At 51.1% G+C, this 17,858-nt stretch overlaps 4 protein-coding genes across 4 annotated transcripts; 2 read left to right on the top strand and 2 right to left on the bottom strand.

The window, feature by feature from the left end:
* Positions 1-55: 55 nt before the first annotated feature.
* HO173_013170 (uncharacterized protein) lies at positions 56-3,624 on the top strand (the record flags this gene model as incomplete). The annotated part of the gene is made up of 4 exons (XM_037314995.1): positions 56-597; positions 650-2,640; positions 2,690-2,899; positions 2,954-3,624. The coding sequence occupies 4 exons, from the start codon at positions 56-58 to the stop codon at positions 3,622-3,624; spliced, it is 3,414 nt and encodes a 1,137-aa protein (XP_037158151.1).
* A 367-nt stretch (positions 3,625-3,991) lies between these two features.
* On the bottom strand, positions 3,992-4,410 carry HO173_013169 (uncharacterized protein; the record flags this gene model as incomplete). Its single annotated transcript, XM_037314994.1, has 2 exons — positions 3,992-4,181; positions 4,280-4,410. 2 exons carry the CDS (start codon positions 4,408-4,410, stop codon positions 3,992-3,994), a joined length of 321 nt encoding a protein of 106 aa, XP_037158150.1.
* Positions 4,411-8,832: 4,422 nt separating this feature from the next.
* Positions 8,833-10,074, top strand: HO173_013168 (uncharacterized protein; the record flags this gene model as incomplete). Its single annotated transcript, XM_037314993.1, has 3 exons — positions 8,833-9,003; positions 9,060-9,601; positions 9,675-10,074. 3 exons carry the CDS (start codon positions 8,833-8,835, stop codon positions 10,072-10,074), a joined length of 1,113 nt encoding a protein of 370 aa, XP_037158149.1.
* A 379-nt stretch (positions 10,075-10,453) lies between these two features.
* Positions 10,454-11,831, bottom strand: HO173_013167 (uncharacterized protein; the record flags this gene model as incomplete). Its single annotated transcript, XM_037314992.1, has 3 exons — positions 10,454-10,619; positions 10,685-11,550; positions 11,607-11,831. 3 exons carry the CDS (start codon positions 11,829-11,831, stop codon positions 10,454-10,456), a joined length of 1,257 nt encoding a protein of 418 aa, XP_037158148.1.
* Positions 11,832-17,858: the final 6,027 nt, after the last annotated feature.

Genomic DNA, 17,858 nt, shown 5'->3' with positions numbered 1-17,858 from the left:
AAGTGAGGGGTCATGGCAGCCTGGAGCCTGGATGTAAGATGTAGAGCAGCGCCCAATGCAATCTTCCTTACCATCATCACGCCCCGGCACGATGAGCGAACGCCAGTCCTACGAATCGAGGATGGCTGACTTGAAGCTCAAGCGTTTTGCTTCCCGTTGGCAATCAACTCATGGGCAAGCCGCGAATCGTGACATTGACGAGCCTCATAGCACAGACGACGACCCCACAAGCCCAGGCAAAACGGAAGATGCACAGCGTTCAGTACCGAGTGTCTTCAAAGGTCTCAAAGTTGGCCAAGCAGGGATGATCTGGGGATCTGATGGTACACTGCTCGGCAAAGTTAAGGACGACAGCCTGACGGACCCAGAAGAGCTGGAAGGATTCCCCCTCAACGAGAAAGGTGAGGTACTCGATGAAGACGGACACAAGATTGGGCAGGCATTTGTCCATGAAACATTCGGGGGTACCAGGCTCAGAATTGCGCGTCAGCATTCATTTTACAAAATGAAACCAGACGAGGATGGGCGGTACCACTGTCCGTACGCGGCTCTGGAGGTGTGTTGGTACAGACCACAGAAGTTGAAGTCCAATTTCGAGTCAGTCATGTCTGAAGATCTCTCTACCCACTAAAGTTGACCGCCGCTCTAGTAAACACCTAGACTCGCACTTGAAGCCATACCGCTGCGACGTCGGCGAATGTGTCGGCACACAATTCTCGTCCGCTGGTTGCTTGCTGCGTCACGAGAGAGAAGTCCACAAAATGCATGGTCACGGACCGAAGGCCTTCCTCGTCCATGGAGACGCCGCCATCCACAGAATGCACGACCCCTCTAAGAATCAACATGGGTGCTCCTTCCAGGACTGTGACCATTTTCTACGCAACGATTTTGGAGACGAGGAGGATGTTTTCGAACATGTTGAGGAAGCCCATGTGCTAGCGCCTCCAGCTACTGCTTACGGCAGAACACCTTGCCCGGAATCGTCTGACAACGTTGGGAGGAAAGGGTTCGATTTCTTTGACACACACCTCAGGCCCAAGCACATCGTTACATCGGGACTTCGGCATCCTCCCAAGCTTGATATCATTCCCACAACCATTAGTCCCGAACAACCAAACGGGAACAACGAGAGAACTATGGTCGATGTAGACTTTTTACACAAGCTGGAGTCAAAAATCAGCGATCTACAGTCCCGTGTCGAAGAGTGTGAGGGCGCCCCTGGCTCTCCTACCAACTCTTCGATTTCTGATAGTGGAGACTCTGTAGACTCGGTCTCTGACGTTAGCCACAAGGGCGGTCGAGCAGCCAGGTACCCACAAGACTTTGATGATGAAACCATAAGCTACGAGCCGGAAGTGAAGAAAGGGAAGCGAGACGCAAAAGCCCTTGAGGGACCAAGCCTTGAGGTCGCGCGATGGAATCATCTTGGCGAGAATCAAAGAATTGAGGCAGTGCGTGATGGAATGTCTACACCCGTTCTCGAAATCCCGCCTGACTGGCCGCTTGTGACCGCCGTATCTGAATATGATCGCACCCAGTTCTGGCGAAGGCGAATCGAAATTGCATCCCCAACCTTCTTCGACCTCCTCAAGCAAGTGTCTCGGCATAACATTAGCGACCTTGCCCTTCACGAGGGTGTTTTATACCTTATGGAGCCCCTCATGGTTCTGTTCCTCAACCGCAAGCAGCTCACGGATTATGTGGAGAATACCAAAGAGTCCACACAGGTCAAGGAACACACGAAATTTATCTTGAACTTCCTGAGGAGCGATTTCAGCGACATTAGTAGAGTGCTTGACAACTTTGAGTCGGTGACGCCTCCGAACCTTGTCAAATACAGTGACTTGTGGATGCTTTATCGACCTGGCACGACGGTGTACAGCCGTGGCAATGGCGAATGGGAAGCTTTCGTCGTTGACTCTCTCGATGGTATGCAGATACGAAAACCGTCGCCAGACAACGGTCACGCCCATACCAGGCTCGATATCAGAGCATGGTCCATGAATTTCGACGGTGAGGTATATGGCCGCGTTTGGTCCATTCATTGCGTTGCTCCATTCCATGGTGTCCGGGACATCAGCTCTCTGTCCCTAGTCCCGGAGAAATATCTTTTGGACCGAAACGCCATCAGAGAATCGCTACTATCTCGCGGAAGAAAGTTCTGTGCTTTTCAGGTACAGCACTGTCAAGAGAGCGAGATCTCTCCTTCACAGTCTACTCGTATCATGGTGGATCATCTAACTTATCAGAAGCGCAACGGGTGGCTCATCTCCGTCAATGGAAAGTACGGACCCTCCAGTGCCAAGGACAGGAGCTGGAAAGAAAACAGATACAGCGATTGGGATACAAGTGGCGACGCTGTTGACCGGCGATCAAGACGTTATACACCCCAGCGCTCCCTCGTGCGCCACTTTGAGGATGAATACTGCAGCAGAGACTACGAGATCGAAAGCATCGACAAACCTGAGGACCCTCAAGCTGAACCTTGCCGAAGTTATTCATCAGATCGTCCTTCGCATGTTGTCGTCCGCGAGTTCGAGAAATACGATCTGATCCGGCCATATGCCGAGATGGACGAGCTCACGTTGATGCTTTGTCCGCAACATGTGCGTGGCTTCTCCTTTCGGGACAAAGTGTGGAGTAAGTGTATACAGTGCGCTATTTCCTGCGAAATCTAATTTGAGTCTAGAATTCCTCAACGTATCACAACTCAAGCCGGTGTCTTTCCAAGAAAACGCCTGGGACCGTCTGTTCCTCGACGAAGAATACAAAGACATCCTAGAAACCATGGTCTCATCTCATGATGAGAAGGTCGCTGGATTGAGAGGTTCAGCAGGTGGAAAAGGACTTAGCATACTGCTACACGGCGAGCCAGGTGTGGGCAAAACGCTGACTGCTGGTACGTATTCGAGAACTCGTCCTAGCGCCGTTCATTGCTGATGGAAATCGCAAGAATCTATCGCGGAACATTTTGGCAAACCTCTATTCCCTGTCACTTGCAGCGATATTGGAACTTCCCTGCCGGTATTTGATGAGAAACTAGAAGAAATTTCCGATTATGCCACAAAATGGGGTGCCATCTTGCTGTTCGATGAAGCAGACGTCCTCTTACAAGCTCGACGTGATTATGAATGTGCCAATCTCAAACGCAACAATCTTGTATCGAGCTTCGTGCGATTCATCGAATACTATCAAGGTATCGTCTTCATCACCACCAATCGCGTCAGCAAATTCGACGAAGGCCTCATGCCGCGCATCGATATTACCCTCTGCCTACCTCCTCTGGACCGTGCCCGTAGAATTGGGGTCTGGTTCAATCAAATTCAGGACTTGTCCGATGAAGGCACCATCAACGCATCACAATCTGCTGATTTGCGCACGCTTGCTCGACAGAAGTGGAGCAAGGATGACATCAACGGGCACCAGATCAAAAAGACGGTCCAAACTGCAAGGGTTTTGGCGGAGAGGAAGGGTAGGATGTTGGGAGCTAGGGAAGTTGAAACCATGCTAAAGATCGGGAGGGAATTTGGAGAGCGCGCTGGCCACTTGGAGAAGGGGAGAGAGAAAGAGGAAAAGAAAGATGAGGAGGATCTGGAGGGGTTCGAGCAGGTGGAGAAACCTTGATATGAAGGGGAGGGGGTAAGCTTTCCTTACGTTATGGTAGTATGATACTTGATGACATTTACGGCCATGTTCCCAATCAACGATCTTTTTTCAGTCATCGGTGACTCTTCCATTCTCTCACAGACTTCTATCGCACATGGTCTTTCTGTATTCGGTTTCTCAAGCTACACGCCGGTTCTCAAACCAACGACTCCTTCCTTAACAAAAGACGTCAGAATATTCACACGCGTCCTTGCTCTCTTCCGGGTTCAATCCCCCTTTTCACATTCTGCCCGGGATCGCCATCGTATTTGCACCAGCGAAAAACCTAAAACAAAAGTCGCATGATTTTCAACACCCTCCACAACCAGACCCCGATTCAGCAAACCTACGTCCCGTCCTCCTCCTCTTCCGTCCCATCCTCCCACGGCCCCCCCGGCACGTCGAACTGATTCGCATCTGCCCTCCTACCGACCGGCGGACTCCCGGCTCCGCCACCCGGATTGGCCCATCGGCGCCAGTCGTCCCGCCGCGCCGCAAAGCGGGATTCTTTCGTCTTTTGACCTATGTGGATGGCCCTGAGGCATTGGATAAGCGGAGGGTTTCTCTCTCTCTCTCTCTCTCAAGCGCGTGAATAGGATGGATGGATATGGGAAGGGAGGGGGAGGGGGCTCACTTTTGGAATTTTTCGAAAAAGTCGGGGACTGACGGTCGGCGTTTTGAGGTGTGCGGTGGTGGTGACTTGGTGGTTGATGAGGATGACGATGGTGAAGTCGAGGTGTCGGCGGGGGATGAGGTCGATGACATGATGATAACGATGATGGAGCTTTTGGTGGGTCTGAGATGTTGGGAGGATTGCAGGAGGCGGGCGGTGCAGAGAAGAGACTGGGGAAAATCTGTCGGAGGGCGCACAGGCGTCCGAGGCGTGGCTTTCTCTCTCCACCAGATGCCGAGGTGGACCCGACGTTACAAGATTGACAAGTCATAATGGCCAGCGCATTGGACAAACAAAGGTGCGTGCGTACGAGCCGCGGAGCAGACTCACCCACCCGAGACGAGGAGTGGCCTGGTAAAACTGCCCATCTCCGTTTGAGTCAAACGCAACCCGAGTATCACAGGGCTCCAGGGGAAGGTTTCAAAATCGGCTGCCCGGGTGGCAAAAAAACGGTCCTGTTCGTCAACGACCGATTCGCGGCTCTGGAAGCAGAGAATGTCTCGTCCAATCAGGTGTCTGCAAACCCTGCCCCATGGCTCTTTCGGGGTCGATTCTTCTGTGGTCTCAGGGAACATTTGACGTCTCTGTGATTGTGTGAAGCACGATATCCCGATATGGGAAGATAACTGTTGGTTTCAGTAGGCGGGTAGGAGTATGCTTCGATGCGTGGATTGAACGGGAGATGGTTCGTTGTTTTCGGATTGGTACAGAAGCTGCATGTGAGGAATAGAGGGATATCAGTGTTCAGTGCACATTGCGCTTTGAGTTGGAGTCTCGTCGTAGGACTTTCCTAGCTTCGATCCGGCTTCAAGATCTCATCGACAATGACAACTGAATGCTGAAGCGCCATCGTGAAAGTCTTGTTGCTCGGGTTGAGCAGCTAGGAGTTGGTCGGTGAACGGCTCAGGCCTCAAAAAGTATGTGCGAGAGATGGTCGGGTGTATGGAGTGAGGAGCAACGTACCTGTTCGTTCCGTGAAAGTGTCAGATACGTTCGTCGTTGAGTCCAATCTTATTTGATGCACCATTTCTGCTACGTCGTTAGCATTTTCATTGAGAGCATCGGTCTGGAAGTGCAAAACGACAGATTGCTGAGCTTTCTGGCAACGACGCCCTCATACCTGGTATATAATACTCCCTTTTTTGACATCTGCACGCTTTCCAAAACCGACACGAAAACCGGTGAAACATCTAGCACTCTCGAAAGCAGGGCATCCGTCTGCACCAATCCAATCTTCTATCTCATCTATCCTTCGTTGTTGACATGTTGCCCATGCTAGAGCTTCAAAGAACGAAATCTTGCAGTGTACAGCTGCGGTTATTTTTGACGGTGAAAGTCATTTCTTTGCCATCTGGCAGAAGCTCAACCTGGGAAGCATCCAGAAGAAGATCTGCGAATATGACTTCGAGTCCATCCTGACGAAGATTAGCTTTCAGGACGCCAGTCGAATCCAAACCACCATCGACCGCTCTGCCCATATCCAGAAACGAAGCTGAAGCCTACCTGTACCCGTCATCTCGGAAGTCCTTAGTAACCAAGACATAATTATTTGCTGGGAAAATTGTTCCTGACTAAATGGTAGAGAGCCTCCTACTATCTTCGTGCGTAGCCTGTGGAGCGGTTGTAGAGACATCTAGGCCATTCAGATGGGCTGAGCAGACAGTTTCGTCTTTTGGTCTGCCTCTCAGATGAATTTGAGTGACATTGCACGCGAAAATGTGGAGTGTCGAGTCTAAGACAATGACCCTGATCGCGTCTTCGTATGTTCTTGCCATTTGCTGGATCGCAAGTCGACGAGAAACGGTCTCGAGCGGCAGGTACATGGTGTCTATCCAGAAGGGGATGATCCTGTCATGGCTCGGTTTAACGGGTTGGTTGGTCTTGCAAACGTCGCAGTTCACACTGCGGTGAAGAATTAGTGCGGCTAGTTTTGCCAGTGTTGACAATTTCTTTTTAATCAAGGTTATATACTATTTCGGTAATATTTGTCCCATCGAGCAGTATGGCCTAGTGGTTTACACTGGAATACCCAAGTTAACTTGATGAGGCCTTACTCCTCAACCGTTGGGCCAGTACAGTATTGCCACTAACGTCGGCTCGAGGGTTTGCATCCAGATGAATATGCCAGTCTTTAATAAAATAAAGCTGAGCTCCTGTAGTCTGGGTGATTTTCCTTTTGCTCCTCGGTTCGACGACAGCTGTGGTTGGATTTTTTTCTTTTTGTTTTTTTCTTTTCTTGTCCTTGTGAATTCTTCCAATATTATCAATGCCACCCACCCGCCCTCACATGGGAAAAAGCAACGTACGGGACGAAAGGTATGCGAGAAAGAAGAGGCCAAGGAGAGCTCATCTATAGATTTGTCTTTCTGATAAGGTGACGAGCGACCCGGTGCACAGCCCTTCAGCGCTCTCGCATAACTTCTCGCCAACCTTTCCTTCGACGGAAATCAATGGTACGCCGCCACCTGCTCCAAGGATCGCCGCCGCCGAACTTGAATCTTCTTCTAGTCTAGACTATTGGCAGCCCCACAAAACTTCAGAGTTTTGTTCACATAGCCTCGGCGATCAAATTGGTCTGAATTACAATGCGGCTCAGAGCACTGGAAGCGGTCTTTGTCTTCTTCGTGCCGGTCCTGAAAACTTAGGTTCAACAGGTACAATGCTCTTTGACTCCAACTCGAAAGTCGAGTCCAGCACAGCAATGCGTCCAGGATACCACACAGATTGCTTGAGTAACCTGCAAAGTAACCCGCTTACCTCCCAGCGAAAGCCTCCACCAGCACTATACACACCATACATGCTAGCCCAAATGCAAGGTCCTTAGCTTTACACAAGGCTTCACCAAAAATAGTTGCCAAAAGTATTACGAGCTCGCCTGGATGATAGCGCTTCGAGCTTTTTGCAATTGTCTTTTCGTACTAGGTCTCCTCCCCTAGATGATCGTACCTTTAACCCGGCTATGATCGCTTCTGTGAGTCGCTCCGCCAGTCTCAAGATCTCCTCGACCTGTGCCTGGAGGCAGATCGCACTCACAGGCTACCCGATCCCAGATACGGTCACTCAGTGTTAATGTACTCTACAAAGCACTGTCCACGCTCTTTGCCATAATGTCTCGCTCAGTGATACGAATGCCAGATACTGCAAACACACCCGACAACATGCCGAAGAAAAGCCAAGCTTGAAGGAACGGGGCGACGGTAGCGAAGTCTTTGCCATCAAGTCCGAATCAGCGACATGCTCAATGTCAAATACGCGCCATTGAGGGTATCCAATGAACACTGCCCCGTCATATGTATTATCAGCATTGCAAATACAGAGAACTTGGAGTGGTGGCCTAGTGGGAGACTGCAAACAGGGTAGGCGATCCATAGCCAATGGCCGCCACCATCCGAAAACAAACGCGTCGCTAGTCCATCGTCCGCACAGGACTCGAGCTCTCTACGGCGGGTCACAGCGTCTTCATTGCCTGCTCGACGACGATCGAACAAAAGCTCTCGGAAGGAGAGGCATCAGGGGACGTGTCGAGCGAGCCATGAAGCCTTCGGGATCCAAGTCGTAACAGCATCGCCATGTGTCTCATGATACTCTCGGACGCGTTCTACAGACGAAACGCATATTCTTAGCAGCCTCTGTGTGACAAAACGCTCGCAAGGGGTCGGAGGTCGGTCCTAAACGCCAAGACTTCTGCCCGGATGGTGCGCTTAAGATCGATCTGCTTCGGAATGACGCCTAACCGTGGGGCTCAACACCCTTATTGTCACTCAATAGAATAGGTACCTAGAAGTCTTTCAATCTATGCGCGCGCCCAGAAAAATAGTTTTAAAGTCCGCCGGTACAGGTCCCCTTCCGAAAGGAGGGCTACTAGCGCTGTCCAGGTCGAACAACCCATCCATGATCCCACCCTCGTCAACTGGCTCGCGACCGGTACGATGATCTCACCACTCTCTGCCTGCATGGAAAGACTTGAACGTGACCCTGTTCCCCGGCGGGGCGAGTGGGTCTCGAAAGGAACGAATCACACCGTCGCACCGGGCTACAGATGCAGTTCACCTTGCATGCATACGCTAGATGGACCGGGGTCACAGGTGCGATGTGGGGAGCCCGGGCGACTGGTACGCCCCGGGCCGTATCTTGATAGGTCCCGAGTCTCGATTTGCCTTACGCCATACATACTGTTTGAATGATGTGATGAACCTCCCACGGAAAAAGACGTCAGAGATAAAGCATGTCGAGGGGTTTCCCGGCCCTGCAAATCTCGTTGTGTGAAAGGGATAACCCGAGCCGGGTTGCGTAAAACCCGTCGCGAGCAAAGCGAGCATCTCCAGATGTGCGCCACACTCCCCAACCACACTACAGCCACCGTTCACCCTTTGGCTCCTTTCACTCTTTCCTACGCTGGGCGAGGGAACTCGTATAAGAGAGCACGCAGGCTGCAAAGCATTGTGTACTCTACATGAAATCCACCTCGTAGCAATCCGGCCCCGCGAGGTCTCCGTGCCCGTCCTGCGACGAACATGGCAGCCCAGACGGAAACAGATCTCCACGCGACCCAAGCGCCGAAAATGTACGCCATCTTCAGCATCTTCTTCGCCCTTCCGCTCCTCGCCGTGGGGCTGCGGTTGGTGGCCCGGAGGGTGTCCAACCTGCGACTGTGGTGGGATGACTGGCTCATCTTGGTCGCGACGGTGGGTGTTGATCCTCGTGGAAAGCGGTTTTGTTCCCAAGGCTCACGAGGTTAAAGGTGATTGTCATTTTGAACTTTGCCTTTTTGAACGAAGGCGAGTCTTGTCCCGTGGAAGGACCTACGTTCGATGAGACTGACAGAGGGGCAGCGATGAACAACGGCGGGGGTAGACATGTACAAGCGATAGCGAATGCGAACGACATTAGAAAGTACCAAATCTACACCTTTGCAAACGAGCTCCTCTACGCCTCCATCGTCACCTCGGTCCAGTCCTCCATCCTGTGCCTGTACCTGCGCATTTTCGGCATCAACAAGTCCTTCGCCAACATCGTCTACGTTTTCCTCACCCTGGTCATCGCGTGGGGAACCGCGACCCTGTTGACCACAATCTTCCGATGCAGTCCCGTCTCCGCAGCCTGGGACGCCGATGTACCCAACAGCCGCTGCATGGATCTTCGAACGTGGCTGGTTGGGACCAACGTCCCCCACATCATCATCGACTTCTCTATCCTGCTCTTGCCTATGCCGCAGATCTGGCGGCTGAAACTCTCCACTGGACGCAAAATCTCTTTGAGCGGCGTCCTCCTCGTTGGCGCTTTGTGAGTTTCCCGTTTCCGCCCCATGTGCCAGGTGGAATGGCGGCTCCATATCTAATACGATTAATGGGAACAGTACGTCGGCCGTAAGCATCATTCGCGTCAATGCCAACGCCTCCATCAATAACGACGATCCTACTTGGGACTACGTTGCCGTCATGATCTGGTCCACTATCGAAGGCAATATCGGTGTGGTATGTGCCTGCCTTCCTACCCTAGGAGCCCTCGTACATCCGCTCCTTCATGGCCACGCTGGGTCCTCCTCTTCAGCAGCGTATGCGCCATCCCAACAAAGAACCGCTAGAATGCCACACCGCAGCCTAGAGTTCGACCGCTTGGATGAGGAGATCTCGGGGCTGTTCCCAAAAAGAGGAGTACTTGTTGAGAGGAATATCTTCGTGGAGACGGACAATGGAAACCAAGCGGTAGGGCTTGATACTTTCTGTGTTGGAGGAGATGGTGGGAGAAGGGGATGAGGTATTCGGAGGAGGGCTAAGGAGTGGTTGGTGAACACGCATGGCTGCAGTCGAGAGACTGAGATACCCTTGATGAGGACGGAGGCTAGTCAACACCCGCCAATCTGACATGCCTTAAAATTGAAAGGAGTTTAAGGACAAAAACTCTCGCATCTGAAATTAGTGTTGGGTTTCTCGATGTAGGAGATGCTGCATGGGTCAGACAACATGGCGAGTCGACACAACTCTAGGTATCTTACTCTGAGAAGAATGTATGATAATTTTATCATATCAAGCTTAGCCCTTCTCAAGCTATGGAAGGGTTGTCACTGGAATTCACATGCAATGCTCTCGTCCTTCGTCAAAGGTTCTAGAATGCGCGTGCAGTCCACAGTCTTTGTTATGCGGACTTCCATAGTACCTCGATGATACTCATAGTGCTTCCCTCTGGCTGGGAAATACTGTGGAGACAAAAGCGCTTGTCGGTCTTTTCGAGTAAACGAAGCCAGTCAGCTCTTGTGCGCTCGGCACTGTTGAAGCAGGCGGCCATGATCATGTCTAAATTCCTATCAACGACTTTCGTCAGCTGAATCCTGTTAAAGATACATACCACCTTTTGTAGAAGACATACGGTCCCATTTTCTCCGTCAGCAGTGTTGCTGGTGTATCTTCAAGGACGCATTCGTAGAGAAGGATACGGGAGCCATTGCGCATTGTTGGGATTAAATTTTGCAGCATTTTCATGCAATACGGGTCACTCCAATTGTGCATAATCCACCGAAATAGGTAGATGTCAGGATTTTGCAGTTTCTGTTCGGTGAAAAAGTCATGGGCCATGAATTCGACCCTTCCTTTGAACTCCACCGGGAGCGACGCGCGGCCCTGCTCGACTGTGCCAGGGAGATCTTGGACAATGAATGTTATGTGCTGAGTTGACCTGGCTAAAAATTGTGAGACGCTGCCGTTGCCGCCGCCCATGTCTACCACCGTGGCGCCAGGGTGGTCAAAAGAAGCCCAGTCGAAGCCCGAGACGAGATGCTTCAGATCCCAAGTCTCGCCTTTGGTGAAGAAACGCATACCAGAACCGAACCGCCTCGCACGCTCCGGGTGTTGACCTAGAAACTGGAAAATGGACAAGGTGGTCTCATTCGCCATACTGAAGGCCGACTCGTTTGGCTCACCTGAGTCGCCGTACCGTTTCAAGGCTTCGATAACTCTGCCTGCCGTCGGCGCGAGCTCCGATGCCTCCAGTCCAACCGCGTCAAAGAAATCGGGGTCTGTAGCCATCATTCGCGAAGCTGCTGTATGTCGGACCGCGTTAGGAGATACTTCTGCGAATATATGGTTTCCCATTGCGTGGCGCATGAAACGTCGGGCCAAAGCCTCAGGAAGGCCGCTTTTTGAAGAGATCTCATGATAAGTTGTTGAACCCTCAACCTGGACGGCTTGGGCGAGCTTAAATTCATATATCACTCGTAGTGAAAGGAGGTCGGTCCACTGAGAATATGCTAGTATGGGCATTCAGTCCGTGATGTTGGGCTGAGAGCGCGTACATTGAATATAATCTCCATCGAGCTGCCAACGGGGCCTTGACATAGCTGTTTCAACGTCTGGGTTGAGTTGATGAGTGCCTTTTTGGTGGATTCCAGCTCGGATGGCAGGTCTGCGAGGCTGTCATGGTCAAAAGAGGTGGGCATCACATGTTGGGATGAGAGGTGCTGGTCAAGACGCTTCGCATTCGCAAGTATCTCTTCAGCAAGCGAAGTAAGGGTACCCATTTTGATGAAAGGAGAGATCAAGGCACAGAACAGGAGGGCAAGCAGCAGAGCAAGCGGCAGAGTAAGACTGGAACGCCCAGGATTCGGCTATTGCTTATCACTGCTGCTGTCGGAAGCATGGGGACATTTTTGGCATGTCCCCACACCCGAAAGCGCGCCTCCTCTTTCCCCGGCGTGCCCGGGTGCACTGACTTAGCGCTCATCTCGGAAAGGGTGGAGTTTCCAAATGAGAAGGAGGATTGAATGATTTGGAATTGTCAATATGCATGATGTCACGTACTGACTGAGGTAGCTCGGACCCGATTCCCAATTGGGACTAACTCATCTCTCAGTAATCAGCTCCGCAAATACCTTACTTTAACTTAGAGTACTTTAAGATCTCCAGACGCATCCCTGCCAGTCTCGCCAGTACATCATTAGGTACATCTGCGGCTACTTCAACAGCCTCTATGTGCTGGAAGTTCGGATGAAGATGAAGACGAACAAGGCTCAAGGCTCGCAGAGATTTCTGCATTGATTGATCCAAAGACGCATCTCCTCAGTAGTCTCCTTGTGACCCATCAAAGATCACTGCTTTGTGTAGCCGGTGCTCTTACTTTGACTGGTAGAGTCAACCACATGAAGGTATCGCACTCATGTATAATTTGCGTTCGTGGAGGACCGCAATTTTCCATGCAGGACAGATGGAGTACGGATCATCTCGGTCTCACTGTGCCTACGAGGAATGTCCAGCCAGGCAGGGCTGTGGGCCTCTTTCCCAAGGGCTGCGGCCCATTGGCCTCCCCACAGTGAATCAAAGGCTTTCTATGCCGTCTGATGTCCTCCCATACTGTTGACCTTCCCGGCTTCGGTCCTGTCTTGTCTGAGTACTGTCAAAGGTAGACCATTTCTCAAATGCTTCCATGGATGTCTTACATCCAAGCCAGACCTCAAGAACGGCGTGGTATGCAACACGAGGAGCTGCGCGGCTAGCAGGCTGCCATGTTGTTTGGCTACTCCGTCGGCGATGCAGTTCTCCTCGTGCAATTAGCGTGGAAAACAGTTCTGAACTCTCGGAAAGCTTGTGGGGAGCACGATGACCTCACATCACCTGGTCCTTCGACGTTTGGAAATAGAGATCTCCAAGTCAAAGAGCCCAATCGACCGTCCCAATGACACGCGCAAGGGAAGAACTGCAGGCATTTGTCGGCGGTTGCAGAAATACAACACTTTGAATGAGAAAGAACGTAGCGCAAAGAGACTGGTAAAGGGTACGGTTCGGCAATGGCGAGCTGGCGAATATGAGAGGTCTGAGGGAGAAGTTGACATACTACACTTCGGCCCCATCGCTGTTTATGAACATGATATCAATGGGCTCTGTTGACAGAGTCGAGCAACAGATGGAATATGCTGGTGGAGACATTGAGGAGTTACAGGTTGCTGTTAATGGGATGACCGCACCTCTGTTGTCTGCGAGGAACCGTGATGGTTCGGTCCTCACAACCTACGCGAACGATGACAGCGGTCTGAAAAGAGTTTAGAAAGGGACTAGTTGAAGAGGGATTCTCGAGCTCTATAATATGAAAGCACAAGCGGCTCAATAAGCCATATATCAAAGAACTTGGAGATCGAGGATTGCTTGATACTGAGGACCCTCACGCCATCGAGGAATCATCAGAAGTGGCTGGTACCGATAACGATTACCATGCAAGGTCTTCGATTGAATCCGAGATTCTCCCAGAGGTTGCTTTATTTGCTCCGTCGAAGACGGAGTCGGAGATGTCAGAGGATGATCTATCCAGGGCCACCGGAAACGGTCTCAATACGGCCACCAAATGATATACCCTGAACTTCAACCAATCTCAGGGTTATCAAAGCTCCAAATGATACCGCTGATTCCCACGACCCCGATTGAATCTGTAGGCTATCGGAGTGGTTCAGAAGATGAGTCGGGTGGAGACAAAGAGCAGCATGTCCTTCCTGGTGCTGGAATGCATAAGTCTCTGTGCTGATTTTTGAAGCTCTGATGTATCCATTTGGAGGAGCGAGAACATTGCCTCAGGGTTGGGAAATTAAGTTCCTCAACAAGTCCATGATTAATTGAAGACAACTTTGTCCCAATGTAATAGCGTCAATGATTGATACCTGACCTGAAGTCTGCTAGTTTATTCACGAGAGACATCTGTCAACGCTCTGATCTATGACTGAACACACCGAATATGGGAGTTATGGCGATCAACATTGTAGCCTTATGAGAAGAAAGCGGATCCGCTGGAAGGGATCCTGTACTGACACCGAGGTACACAGCCTTCGACTGCTATCCGATGTCAGCACATGTACCGTATTTTGGTTAGAGTAGTGGGATCACTTACCGTCTAGCCCTGCTTTTCAATCCGCTGCCACTGTTGTGACTGACGGGAGTCTGGAGCTCACGTGAGAGCATTGTCTTTCCCACATAGAACCAAGATCATCTGTCTAATTGACAAAGCTGGTGGCTGAATCCGCCTACCGCAGCCCTGCGGCGACATCTCTTCGAGAGATCAGACAAGGACGATGGTCTGAGCCAACCTGAAACCCGTTTCGTAATCTCGCAGAACACAGCCACCTCCGATGCATCCAGACATCTGAGGCCATTAGCAGCCTGAGCGGATGACAAACCTTCCCATTGAACAACCGCAGCCTTCTGCCGTGCACGATGGCGATTGGACCGAACGGACGGGCTGTCTGGATCAGGTGTCTCCCCGATGCAGTGACACAAATGAGACATCTCGGCTAAGGTTCCACAATAGAGATAGAATCGCAGTGCACGTAATCTCTTGAGCCGTACACGGTTACACCCCAATTGCTTTCAATGTACAACCCTCCCAAACCGGGTGGTATGTCTCGCTTTGCGATTTACACTTCCCAGAGCTTCGCTGCTCACGGGTACCGTCCAAAACAAGGTCCTGCTATACGCCGCTTTTGAAAATCATCGTCCGAGAGACGCTTCAACGCCCCCTTCTCGAAGTGAGGTACTCCTTTACCACCGGAGGGCTAGTCATTTCAGGGTCTAGCGCATAGAAAGAGAGCGAGTGTGTGCGGGAAGGGTGGGCCAAAGGGGGAGAGGATCCTGTTCATACCAGAAGCACCGCGAGGGTAGCGAGATAGAGGCACTTTCCCGAGTGGGGCGCCGCCAGCCCGCCGAGCTTGGAACCTGCACCTGGAAACTGCCCCGAAAGGTGCGAGACGTGGGCGGCTAAAGGCCAGGGGGCTGTATGGCCAGAGGCTGTACTCCGTGCGGCGATCACTTTCGTGTAGAGGACCGAATCGCGGACGGATCGGAAGGATCTCTTGGGAGTACTTGCGGGAAGGAAAGGGCGGACGGGTCCGGTGGTGTCGAGCAACATTGCAGGTCCATAAAATTCGGTGGGTGGGGTTGGGCATTCATGATGCAGACAGCAAATCCTAGCGATACTCTTTATGCAATCCTGTGGGTTGTATAGACAGGTTTTCAGCCCCGACAGTCAAGTTGGGTTGAGGTTGGTGAGGAATACCAAGCGCCCATGCAGGGAAGTCGTCAGGCAATCATTGAATGATACCAATGGGACGAGCAGACCGTCCGATTGGATGCTGCTTTTATATGTACTTCAGCACAAGTTGGACAGTGAGATTGAGCACTGACGGTGATTGCGGTTTTGCTGGTGCCGGAGAAGAGAAGGAGACTGTACGATCCGTCTAGTAAATCTAAATTCAACGGTAAGCCAGTCTTATATCTACAAGCCTTTTGCTTTGCCTCAAGAACGATTCCAGATTCTATAAGAGTATTTCCATTCTGTGAACTCCTCTGTGTATTAGGTGATAGTTAGGGACGCCCTAAAGATTTTGATACTAGCACTTCGTTCCCAATCTCCCTGAAAACCGAACCACTCAAAATCATTGACTCTTCCACACAATCACCTGCAGGCTGGCTCATAGTTCAACCGCTCCGTTCCATCATCGACATCACACGCGTCGCCGGAATACCTTGCATTGACAGTGATGTTACTTACAAACGTCCCGGTCCCAATGCATGGGTGATAATAGAAATGTGATCTGAGGCCGGCCAGACATCACCCTCTTTATCCACTATCATTCCTGTCTGGACGCCGCACGCTTCCCTCGACTGCGTTTGAGTATAGTAATAGTTGACCCTTGTACCTTCGAACTCCTAGCAAATTTTGAGGAAACTCTGAATCGTTCCGGTCGGGCTTACAAAGGCCGAAAACGGCTCCGACCATGCTGAATATTATTCACTGCCGAGACTTTACGCTAGTCGCACTGCTAGGTCCAGCTCCGAAGGTAATATCGATTACATGTCGGCGAAAGAAGCGGATCCGAACTCTGATACCCGCTTTCTCATATATTGCTCACTCCTGGAGTCCATCATGTGCGGTACAGAGTCGAAGAGGCCAAAGTGATTAGCAGTTGCAGTGAGCGTGTGTTCGAGCAACTCGAACCTTCAAGCTCTGCATAAGCATGGTAATTTGCTGCATGATCTTCGTGGCTCAAGTCTCGTCCATTGGTAATGTCTTACACTTCGAACAACTCCATGGCAGAGGATAGGGAGGAGGATTCTGCCCCCTGCGTGTCGAGAACACATATTTGTATGATCTGTTTAGCTAGGAACTTCGAGCTGGTCCCATTTTGGCAACACTAGTCTACGCGGGTTGCATGCTGAAGGGCAAAGAGCAAGGAACTTGTTCATGAGATGAAGCTCAAGGCTATATCTGCATTGCTGAGTAAGTGATTTTCCACCACGTTTTTAGCCTCTTCGTCGGGAAACTTCATCAAAATCAAGGCGACATTCGGACTTCTTCAAGACTGCGGCTGAGCGAATCGTGCCTCGCAGTTGAGACCCTGCGATGCATTCGAGTACACCCGATAGACATAGCGTGGACTTAGGGCTCGATCTGCGTGAAGAAACTCGTCATTCAGAAGGCCATATGTACGTGCTAGATCCTGAAGTAGCTACCTTTAGGCCTTGCCTGTCTGAATTAAGCAGTGCTTTCCCGTACGGTTTTTATTGCAAGAATTTGTGGGGTCTATTCGATCCTCGTGATGCTGAGCCGAAGATGCTTCTGATGCCATCATGTAATCGTACAATAATAAGTCCCGGCCTGATCTCCCAGCGAGATATATCAAGTCTGTATCAATGGCGCAATTGGAGACCATGCTAACGGGAGGAATTTGGCGATAAGGCTCTGTTAACGCTGAGCAGTCATTTGCTTCTCATTGGACAAATGCAGTAGTCTTTCATGCACGATCCCAACTGAACCCAACGGATGCGTTGTCCAGATTGGGTTCCTCTCCGATGCAGAGGAACGGACAGAAGACTTCGCTGAGGCATCAACGGCAAAGTGGGGAAACACTTCGTTTTCGCAATTGGAAAGAAGTACTACTGACCATACTCAAGCATACACCATGCGTCTCGATGAAGCCACCAATAAATCGATACTGAAGCGGTGCATAATGACAAGGCTCCATAAAAACAGTTGGCCTTGCGGTCTCGGCAAAGTGACGCCTGTGGCGAAGCTAATGCATGCATGCGGTCTCGCATGCGGTCTCGGGCTTGCCGCTCGTATCATTTCATGCATCATGCATCCTGCGTCTTGAGGAGGAAAGGGCACATGGCGACGTGCCCGAAGAGGAAGCCGCGTAGGAAATGCCGACGAGCGGAGCGGCAAACAACCATTTCAATGGGCATTTGCAGACTTCTTTTTTGACAGCGAAAAAAATAAAAAATGAGATTCAGATGTAGAGAGAAGAAAGTATTCTACCCTCACACCCCAGATCCTCATAATAGAGCCAGTAAATGCCACGAACTCTTTCCAGGCGATCGGCCGCATGGAAGGTATCTGATCTCGCCTTGAACCCCACAACTCCAACCCCGCAAAAGTTGCAGCTCGCAAACAAGTAGCTAGCATTCCACAAACCCCGCGCTCTGATCCTTTTCTGGTATATCCATGCAAAGTCTTCCCAAGCCCTTTCCATATGGGTAGCCTGCTTTTCCACTGTAGCTGGCCAGGTCTA

The sequence above is a fragment of the Letharia columbiana genome (genome assembly GCF_014066305.1).
Source record: "Letharia columbiana isolate WasteWater2 chromosome Unknown xpSc0000088_s0, whole genome shotgun sequence".
NCBI lineage: Eukaryota > Fungi > Ascomycota > Lecanoromycetes > Lecanorales > Parmeliaceae > Letharia > Letharia columbiana.
The sequence above is the reverse complement of the archived record's forward strand: the minus strand, read 5'-3'. Positions and strand labels throughout refer to the sequence as shown.